Genomic DNA, 10,532 nt, shown 5'->3' on the forward strand with positions numbered 1-10,532 from the left:
GTTCTTCCAACGTCTGTAATACTATCTATATCCGTGCAATATATATACTGTTGCAGAGCTGCAATAAGCTCTGCTTTGTTTACTTCAAGAGATTCTTCTGGTTCGACCAGGAAGTGACTATCCTCAGCCACATTAAATCACACTGTCCATGGAGAAGGTTACACCTAGAGGGTATTGATGGCAGAACATAAAATGTAGCATTCAGCTTCCACCTCCACACAATCACTATATTCAATGTTTCCTATTCGACAGTATTAATTACAAAAAAAATGTGGTTTATACTTTACAGTTTTACTAGAGAAAAAAGATTGTTCGAAAGTGGATAAAGAAGAGGTGGTGGACAAGTTTGGTGATGTCAGTGGAATAGTAATCCTGAACCTGAGACTAATGTTCTGGAAGATGGTGAATTTCGAATTCAATAAGTTCACTGATGTCTTTTAGGGAACACAATCTGACGTTTTCAGTTAGTCTGACTGGCATCTGATTCTACAACAATGTGGTTGACTTCTGGGCAATTGGGGAATGGGAAATAAATGCTGACCTGAGTCAATGACACCCACAACCCATTTTTTTTAATGAATTGTTCTGAGTACTTTGTCAGGACACTGGGGCACAAATTGCTGGAGAAAATCAGCGAGAGAAAAACAGTCAACGTTTGGAGTTTATTCTGCTGGTTCTTGAACCGGGGACAAGACTTTGACCACCCTCCGCCACGAGCAGCGTCGCTGGGTTCACAGGCCGCAGCCGCCTGCTGATTCTGGAGTGTCCAATCAGAGCCCGGGGACACCAGACCGTCCAATCGGAGATTGAATATATGAGAGCTGAGATCATGATTGGTTGTTATAATGTTCTTATTTCTATTGGTGCGTCTTCATCACAAGGTGCCTTGTTATTGGGTGACTGTCACGCCTGACAGCTTTCCGTTCGTTGATTGGTAAGTACGCTGCGGTTCGTCTAATTGGTCAGTCCTCGCCGAAGCGGGCTCGCTGATTGGTGGGTTTCCTGGCGGCGCGGGGGTTCTTGGGGCGGCCTGGCCTCCTCCTTTCCTTTCCGTCCCGGAGCTCGAGGTGAGTGCGAGTTCTGTGGGCTGCGGGAGAGCGGGGATCCATCGTAGGCCCAGCTTCCCCACTCCCACTGTGACCGTCATCACATTGGGCGAGGCAGCCCACCTGGCGAGGTCTCCAGCCGGGGAGAAGTCACCTGGCTGCCCCGGCGGGACAGGCGGCTCGGTGGCTGCTGGGCCCGGTTCCTTACACGTGTCCTAGTCCGCCTGAGCTGAGGGGGACGGAGATCCCCGTGGGCCTATTGTGTAAAGCCTCATTCCCTCCAAGTAGTTCCTGGCGCATGTTCCAGCCCGTTTTAAATAAAGAACTTATTGCATGTGTCCTTCCCCAGCTCAGCAGATTGGAAGTGAAATAGGGTTACCGTCCGGGCTTTGAACTTGCTGAAAGCGATTCGCCCGGTTGCAAAAGCAGGAGGTTTTGCTTCATTTGTACAAATCACTGTTGAGACCCCGATTGGTCTCCTTAATTAAGAAAGAAATGCCTTGGAAGCAGTTTGGAGAAGGTTTATGAGACCTGGGACGAGGTTGGGTCCCGTAGATGGAAGTGTTAGATGGGCTAGGCTTACGTCGACTGGAGTTTGGGGGTCTAAGAGGTGACTTGGTTGTCACATACAAGATTCTGAGGGGTTTCTGGATGCTGCCTGACCTGCTGTGCTGTTCCAGCAATAAAGTTTCAACCTAGACTTACGTCGACTGGAGTTTGGGGGTCTAAGAGGTGACTTGGTTGTCACATACAAGATTCTGAGGGGTTTTGACAGGATGGCTGTGGGAAAAGAAATTTCGCCATTGGGAGAATCCAAACTAGGGATTGTGGTGTAATACTAATCAGGCACCCATTTAAGGTAGAAAATTAGAATATTTTTCTCAAGTGCCATGAGTCTTTGCTACTACTGCGTTTTGAGGAAGAAAATGTCAGAGCCTTTGAATATCTTTAAGAATGAGTTTGATATCTTTTTGATGAGGGCAAAAATTACCTGAGAGTAGGCAAGAATGTGGTGTTGAGATTGCAATCAAATCAGCCATGATTTTATTAAATGATGTTAAAAATCACACAACTTTGTCCATCCCAGTCCCAATATTGGCACCTCCATGTCTTTATTAAATGATGACATTGGCTTCAGGGGGAGGAAGTGACTTCTAATGGACATTTGGGGGAATGGGTGATGAGTAAGGCTTTGTTTGATTAGCTATAGACAAGGTTGAGGTACAAGGGTTATGAACTTGTAGTTCAGTGTCATGTTTGAGGAGCAAGTGAACCTTGACAGTGAATATAGAGACGCTAAAATTATAGTAGGGAACATTTCAAACCAATCAGATTTTGTCTTTCTTGAGCATCTAGTAACACTTGCAAAAAATATTGGCCTTTGATAGGGGTTTCTCGCTTGGCCAATTTTGTTTGGGATATTAAGCTACTGTTGAAGTATTTAAATGATTTTTGTAATAATTGTATAATCTTTTAAATGTTGCTTTTCTGAAAAATAAATCCACTTCATATTTTCTTGTGAATTCTTGCCTCGTTATGCTTTTGTTTTCATTGTCCTGCAGTAAAATCTAGTCTTTAAACCGATCTGTGGCAATCCTTGGAAGCACGTAAAGATGCCCAGGGAAGACAGAGCTACGTGGAAGTCCAACTATTTTTTGAAAATTATTGTGAGTATAGTTTTATCATTAACTGTCTCAATGAATTGTTTTCCTTGCTGTCTTAGCAAAGTTGCATGAAGCATTGGCAAGAGATTTCTTACAGAGCTGCCACAATCGAGGTGAAATGGCAGTCTTTTCTAATGCTGCAATTTAAAGTGATCAGGCCATATCTGATAGAGGTGCATGAATTAACTTGCTGACCTATCAAAGTCAAACTGCAAGAAACATAAGATGTTAAATGAGTTTTGAAACATAGATGCTGTGCTCGAGTGAAGACAATGCAAGCGGATACGTTTTTTAAACAAATTGTATAATTGTGTCATAACATTAAGATATTTTGAGGCTTTAATTGCAGTATAACTTTTTCAATCTACTGTTCAGGTGTAAATCACTACTGACTGGATTTTATCCATCAGTCCTTAACCCTGTTCTGTCAAACTGCCATTTTAATGTGTTCAAATTATGTTGACTATATGGTGGAGATGTAGACCCTGAGTTACAGTTTTGATGTGATTCCATCCGGTTTTCTCCACTAAAGGTATGATAATCTGTGCAGTCGTGTGATGGATGTGAGGAGGCAAGAAATTTGCTGTCTGACTTGAGATCTCGGTAGAAGCATTGCAGTTAGGTAACCTGACAGCTTGGAGCTGGGAACAAGGTAAAGAGAGGGTTTTGACCTCCACCAGCTTAGATGATGGATAAAGACAAAGTGCCTTATAGTTAGTGACCATATTTGGAAGCATTTGTGTGTGATCTCAGTTTGTAACAGGACCACAGTGGTAACTGTTAAATTGAGTATCACACACTGACCATTTCTGGCGAGCGAATGTACCTTTTTTTTTATGATCAACAAGTTACAAATGCTGAATTTCCCACCATAATCAATTAAGGAGTACTGTTAGGAAAGGGACTTCAGAGACAGCAAGATGGATCCAAATCAGGATGGTTAGAGATTCTAGACAGTGGTGTCCCCATATGTCTGATGCCCTTGGTGAAATATGTAGGCTGGTGACACTGTATATGATGCAGGAAGTCAACATTTAAACTGGTGGATAAGGTTCCAGTCAAGTCAGCTGCTTTGTCCTGCATAGTGCCGACCCTCAAGGATTCTGCAGTGCTAACCACTGAGCCACTGTGCTGCCCTTGCGATATCATTGAGATATGTTTTGAAGCCTCATGGAGCCATTCCCACAAGGGAATTCATGGTTGTGTTTTTGAGGTGTGACTCTTTGATTTGTGTGAACAAATGAAAAGCTTCTCTTCTGTATACTTATACTGTATCTGTATCCTCTGTCTAGCAACTGTTGGATGACTATCCAAAGTGCTTCATTGTTGGTGCAGACAATGTTGGATCCAAACAAATGCAACATATCCGGATGTCATTGCGTGGGAAGGCCGTTGTACTGATGGGCAAGAATACCATGATGCGCAAAGCTATCCGAGGTCATCTGGAGAACAATCCTGCTCTGGAAAAGTAAATATTCTGCTAGAGTATTTTTTTTGTAATAGTTATGACAGCACACCAATTGGTATACCTATTTTATATGTGATGTTGTACTAAAATCCAGTTTCTCTTCAGGCTTCTCCCACATATCCGTGGAAATGTTGGCTTTGTATTCACCAAGGAGGATTTGTGTGAAGTCCGTGACCTGCTGCTGTCCAACAAGGTAACATTTTCTTGGGCTGCAGCTGTGATATTTTTTAAATGGTAAAAGGAATAGAGTGGCTTTGTATAAAGGTAAAGGTTTTACATAGAAAGTATTGAATTTTTAAGCCACTTTTGATTTTTGTTAGTTTATGATTAAATCTAAATGTACCTCAATCGTTCTGTTGATATAAGAACATAACCAGGAGTAGGCCAAATGGCCCTTCAACTCTGCTCCGCCTTTCCATGAAACATTGGCTGATCTTATCGTGGGAGAAAGTGAGTGCTGGAGATGAGTCAAAGAGTGAAGTGCTCGAAAAGCAGAGCGATCAGGCAGCGTCCAAGACACAGGAGAATCAATGTTTTGAACATAACTCTTCATTGTACCCTCAGCTCCACTTACCTATCCTCTTACCATTACTCTTAATTCCTTTTACTGTTCAAAACATTATCTATCTTAGCCTTAAAAACATTCAGTGAAGAAGCCTCAACTACTTCACTAAGCATGGAATTCCACAAATTCAAAACCCTCTGGGTGAAGAGGTTTCTCCTCAATTCAGTCCTAAATATCACATTCCTCCTTTCATGGAAATACATTGTAATAGTGGGAGCCTTTAATGTGGCTAAGTCTATCTCTTGTATGTACGAGGCTTTGGCAGAGTTTATATTGCGGATATGATCAAATTAAATGTTTTAATTGAAAAATATTTGTTGTTTTTCAAATGCACTCTCAGTTTAATGCCAGATAATTTTGCTTGATCGTTAATAATTCTTTTTGTCTATTTCCCATTAGTGCTGATTTATTGTTTCTTCAACAGGTGCCAGCTGCTGCACGTGCTGGTGCGATTGCCCCCTGTGAGGTTACTGTGCCGGGTCAAAACACAGGTTTAGGTCCCGAGAAGACCTCATTCTTCCAGGCTTTGGGCATCACTACCAAGATCTCCAGAGGTACCATTGAAATTTTGGTGAGTGTTGATAAAGGAATATGTGCACCTCGAAGGTGTTCAATATTTGCAGTTTCCTTTCATCAACAAAATGAACTGACACCACTTCTCTCTACAGCTGACAGTTTTTTTAGCTGTTCTACCTATCTTAACAGTTGGCCTGACGATTGATATTTTTGCTTATGTGATATTTCTCAACCTGAGGGTTGTTGTAGTTTAACTAATAGAGCCCTAATTCTTTGAGTTGAGTTCTGTTTTTATTGTAGAATGCAACACTGCTTACTGATTATTATATTTATCATTTTACCTGTTGATTAAATGCCAACAAGTTCTAAATGGGATTGTAAGAATTTTAAAATTGATGTTTGATAGACAATTTTGAGAATTTATTCACTTCCATCTGTATATTAGTAGCCATCACTAGCTTTTCTTCCAACCTGCTGAAATTCCAATTCCTTTCTCTTAGACTTGGTTTGTGATTTTGAATCAAAGGCTGTAAAATTACAGTATTTGTTTTCTTCTTGAACCTTGAATTAATTAGCGCTTTCCTTTACCGTTGATTCTTTTTTGCGTTGTTCTTTGTTGTCCTGACAAATTATTGACTTCTCCTGCAGAGTGATGTACAACTCATCAAGGTTGGTGACAAGGTGGGAGCCAGTGAAGCCACACTGCTGAACATGTTGAACATCTCTCCCTTCTCCTACGGCTTGGTGATCATGCAAGTTTATGACAATGGCAGTGTGTACAACCCTGAGGTCCTGGATATCACTGAAGAAACTCTGCATAAATGTTTCCTGAACGTATGTTGAGTGAAATTGGTAGGATTTTTGTTTGGGATTTTATAAATCACAAAGTCCTTGGTTAAGAGGGTCTTGACACATTGTGCAGATTTAGGGTTTAGAGGTTGGCATTGCAAAGTGTCAACTCTCAATATCCTCTCTTCAGCCAGGCTGTTAAATCTTGTGCCACATTCTTTTGATTTCAGTTACAAGGCAGACATAACTGCATGAATAAGACTGGAATTTTCAATATGGGGTAGTATTTCCTTGTAATTTATTTTGTTCAAATTCTGGTCCCAGCAGTACAGTTTTTCTTAATGTGTTAATTGTTTATACAGGGCGTTCGCAACGTGGCCAGTGTGTGCTTAGAGATTGGTTATCCAACCATTGCCTCCATACCACACTCTATCATCAACGGCTACAAGAGGGTGCTGTCTATTGCTGTGGAGACAGACTACTCCTTTCCATTAGCTGAAAAGGTAATGGTCTGTGCCTCAAGTTGAGTGAATGATGTTGGTTGTTAGGCAATATCCTGTGGGATTTTGTGGTACAATGGTGTAATATCCTTATCTCTGGACCAGAAGGTTCGAGTTCAAGTCCCATCTGCTTTAGAAGTGTGTAATGACATCTCTGAACAGGTTGATTTGAAAACAGCTAGCTGATACCATGGTGATATAATTAAAAAATGCATTTTGGCTTGACCATGAATCTGGTTTAAAAGGTGGATTGTCTTGGTAAGCATTCCTGCCTGCTTGTATGTACGTTTGCATGGATTTTTTTTAAAAGGTTGATTTTCTCCATTTTTTTTTCTCTGACAATTAAGGCTCATAATTTCTTCAACTACCAGCATTTTCTGACCCTTTTTTGTTCTAATTTTAATCTACACTTGATTCTATTTTGTGATCTACTTAATCAAGATCCCTCTCTGTGAATGTCTTTATTCCATCCTTTACTATCAGAGCAAGTACTCCTTTTTTGTTCTGCCTTTTTTTAAAGTGTTGCATACCTTGGAATATTAATTTCTTCATCTTGGTCATTTTGTAACCATGTCTCTGTAATATCCATTTAATATAAACCATTCATCTCTCTTTTTTCCCCCAGTAATTCATCTGTTATTGTTGATGTTTTGTGCATTCCAAAGTTCCAATTTTTTTACTACGTATTTGGAAGCATCCTACTTACCCTTATGTTCCTCTATCTTCCACTCTGTTCGTCTTTAAACAAATCACTAAACCATATTATTGTCTTCACTCTTCTGTTGCAACATCCAAGTTTCCCTATACTAGACCCTCCTGCCATCCAATTTTTTTTTGCTTCAGCTAAGACCTTATCCACAATCTTCCTTACTTGTTTCACTGGAACGCTGATGAGTGAAGTCCATAGCTCCGTCTTTCACCACCACTGGTGGTATTAACTATAAATCGAAAGGTGGAATGGAGAAAAGGATTAATGAAATTATCATCAGTATGGAAGTGATATGATAGGAGCTATATGTTGGCAATAGCCAGGTGTGATGTCCTCCATCCTCTGGTCTTGAACAGGTGGTTAGTGGGGTAGTAAATTTGTTCCATTATAGATAGGTTCCATCAAACTAGTTAGTGTAACCCCATATCTGTTCAAGAAGGGAACTTGGCAGAAAAACAGAAACTAAAGATTATTTAGCTTGAAATTTGTTGTGGGGAACGTTAACTGAAGTTAGATAGTTAAGATAGTTATAGCCGGACACTTCGAAAAAGTCGAGGTAATTAGTAAAAGCATAGTTTTGTGAAAGGGAAGACGTGCTTCGCCACTTTATTGGAGTTATTTGAAGGAGAGCGTGCTGTGAATAAGGGGTAACCCATTCACTTACTGTCCTTGTCAAATGGCATCTGAAATTCAAGGTGCCACATGAAAGATCATTGCACAATGTAGCACCTCACTGTGTGGGGGCTAATATAATTGTGCATTAAGGGCTTGCTCTATATTTCTGTTCTTATTTAATGCTTTGCTATCTTGTATTTTGTTCAAAAGTAAAACCTGCCAGTGTATATACTTGACATAACATTAGCATAGAAATAAGATTGACTGCCAGGCAGAAAACGAGAGGGTGCATAAATACATCTCTTTCTGGCATAGTGAAGTTGGTCCTTCAAGGGTCTCTGCTTGGGCCTCAACTCATATTAGTGATATGGATGAGGGATGCCAAAGGCACAGTAGCTAAATTTATAGATGACACAGCGGTATGTAGAAAATACTTGTGGACATGGAATGACACCGATTGAATGATTGGGAAATAAATGAGAATTATAACAGATGAAGTTGTTCACTGTGGCAGGAAGGAGAAAAAAAATTGGTGGATTATTACTTCAACAGAGAATGACTGCAGAATTCCAAGGAGCAGGAGGATCTACAGGAGTGTAAAAAGTTAGGAATTAGTCCAGGAGTTTAATGGAATGGTAGCTTTTATTATAACCAGAATGGAACCTGAAAGCAGGGATGTTGTGCTTTGGTTACACAGGGCTCTGGAATGACCACATCTCAAATACAGTGTGCAGTTTTTTGTCACTTACTTAAGGAAGAGTGTAACTGTGTTGGAGGGAGGTCAGAGGAGGTTTACTAGATTTTTATACCTGGAGTAAGTGGGTTCAGTTTCAAGAAAAATTGGACAAATTGGTCTTGTTTTTACTTCAGGTTAGAAGAGTGCAGGGTTACTTGGTTGAAGAATATAATAACTTGAACAGTCTTGTCAAGAGGGCATCAAAATAAGTTTCCTTTTGGGGGGGGTGGGGGTGGCCTGCAGTTCAGACCTAACGGCCCTGTTTTAAAATTAGGGTGGCCCTTTGAGGACAAAGCTGAAGAATGTGTTCCTCTGAGGTTTGTGTAACTTTGGAACTGTTTACCTCAGAAGGCAATGGAGGTGGAGATTATTAAATGTCTTTTAAATGGAGATAGGTACATTTTGTTTAGGCGTGGAAGCTGAAGATTATCAGGAGCAGATGAGAATGTGGAATTTGAAATAGGAATTGAACAGGCATGCAGTTGAATCGCCTACTTCTCCAAAGTCATAGGTTTATATGTTTGTAAAGCATGCACTCTGTCCTTGGGTAACTCTGGTGTAGATACTGTAGATGTCCTGAGCAGCTCTGGAATGACCACATCTCAAATATAGTGTGCAGTTTTTTGTCACTTACTTAAGGAAGGGTGTAACTGCGTTGGAGGGAGGTCAGAGGAGGTTTACTAGATTTTATACCCGGAGTAAGTGGGTTCAGTTTCAAGAAAAATTGGACGAGTTGGTCTTGTTTTTACTTCAGGTTAGAAGAGTGCAGGGTTACTTGGTTGAAGAATATAATAACTTGAACAGTCTTGTCAAGTGGGCATCAAAATAAGTTTCCTTTTGGGTGGTGGGGGTGGCCTGAAGTTTTTTGTATTTTTATTTAAGGCTTAAAACAGTTGTAAGTTGACTTGATAAAAAATTTGCATCCCAATTGTTTCTAATTCTACATTCTTGAGAATGATTTTTCTTCTGCTGTTAAACAGAAAAATGTATTGTTTTCAATTTCTCCTCAGACTGACTTTTCTTCAGTTCTGAAAATCCCTCCCTAAAACCTCCACCTCTACTACTTTCTTCCTTGACGTTGAAATTGGGGTATATTGTTTTGCAATGATTGAAAATTCAAAAGATAACAGGAAATTGTTCCTCCTCCTTAACAGGTGAAGGCTTACCTGGCTGATCCCTCCGCCTTTGTGGCCCCTGTGGTTGAGGATGCTCCAGCTGCAGCCAAAGAGGAAGCGAAGGAGGTGAAGAAAGAAGAGTCTGAGGAATCGGATGATGATATGGGCTTTGGTTTGTTTGATTAAAACCCAGCTGCTCTTACTAAATGCATCTTTGCAAAATAAAGGAAATTGTTATTAGAAAAGAGTTTGTGGGCTCTCACTTATTTTGGGTTTTATGGACCCATCAGGTTTTCTCATACAAAAGGAAGCCTTTAGATTCATCAAGTCTGCACCAGTCAATGAAGATCTGATGACTGTAATCCCTTTTTACAGCTTTGACCCATTGCCCTGGAATCTGGAAATATTACGCCTTCTTCACTATCCTATCTCCCTGTGACTCCACTTTCAAGGAGCTATGAACCTGCACTCCAAGGTCTCTTTGTTCAGCAACACTCCCTAGGACCTTACCATTAAGTGTATAAGTCCTGCTAAGATTTGCTTTCCCAAAATGCAGCACCTCGCATTTATCTGAATTAAACTCCATCTGCCACTTCTCAGTCCATTGGCCCATCTGGTCCAGATGCTGTTTTAATCTGAGGTAACCCTCTTCGCAGTCCATTACACCTAAAAATTTGGTGTCATCTGCAAACTTACTAACTGTACCTCTTATATTCACATCCAAATCACTTATGTAAATGACAAGAAGTAGAGGACCCAGCACCGACCATTGTGGCACTCCACTGGTCACAGGCCTCCAGTCTGAAAAA

The 10,532-nt window shown here is 40.6% G+C and overlaps 1 protein-coding gene across 2 annotated transcripts; it reads left to right on the forward strand.

The window, feature by feature from the left end:
• Positions 1–1,044: 1,044 nt before the first annotated feature.
• On the forward strand, positions 1,045–9,968 carry rplp0 (ribosomal protein, large, P0). Of its 2 annotated transcripts, XM_043716046.1 has the most exons (8): positions 1,045–1,067; positions 2,609–2,713; positions 4,003–4,178; positions 4,284–4,371; positions 5,168–5,314; positions 5,908–6,093; positions 6,411–6,551; positions 9,763–9,968. In XM_043716046.1, the coding sequence occupies exons 2-8, from the start codon at positions 2,660–2,662 to the stop codon at positions 9,907–9,909; spliced, it is 939 nt and encodes a 312-aa protein (XP_043571981.1). In that variant the 5' UTR covers positions 1,045–1,067; positions 2,609–2,659; the 3' UTR covers positions 9,910–9,968. The 2 variants fall into 2 exon arrangements, with proteins under 2 accessions (XP_043571981.1, XP_043571982.1); XM_043716047.1 differs by lacking the exons at positions 1,045–1,067; positions 2,609–2,713 and adding an exon at positions 3,344–3,362.
• Positions 9,969–10,532: the final 564 nt, after the last annotated feature.

The sequence above is a fragment of the Chiloscyllium plagiosum genome, chromosome 25 (assembly GCF_004010195.1).
Source record: "Chiloscyllium plagiosum isolate BGI_BamShark_2017 chromosome 25, ASM401019v2, whole genome shotgun sequence".
Classification (NCBI taxonomy): domain Eukaryota; kingdom Metazoa; phylum Chordata; class Chondrichthyes; order Orectolobiformes; family Hemiscylliidae; genus Chiloscyllium; species Chiloscyllium plagiosum.

Excerpts from the sequence above, each read along its gene's own strand:
- rplp0 (XM_043716046.1), top strand. The coding sequence starts at position 2,660 with ATGCCCAGGGAAGACAGAGCTACGTGGAAGTCCAACTATTTTTTGAAA. Across the intron at positions 4,179-4,283 it reads AACAATCCTGCTCTGGAAAA|GCTTCTCCCACATATCCGTG; the intron begins GTAAATATTCTG and ends GTTTCTCTTCAG. Across the intron at positions 6,094-6,410 it reads TGCATAAATGTTTCCTGAAC|GGCGTTCGCAACGTGGCCAG; the intron begins GTATGTTGAGTG and ends TTGTTTATACAG.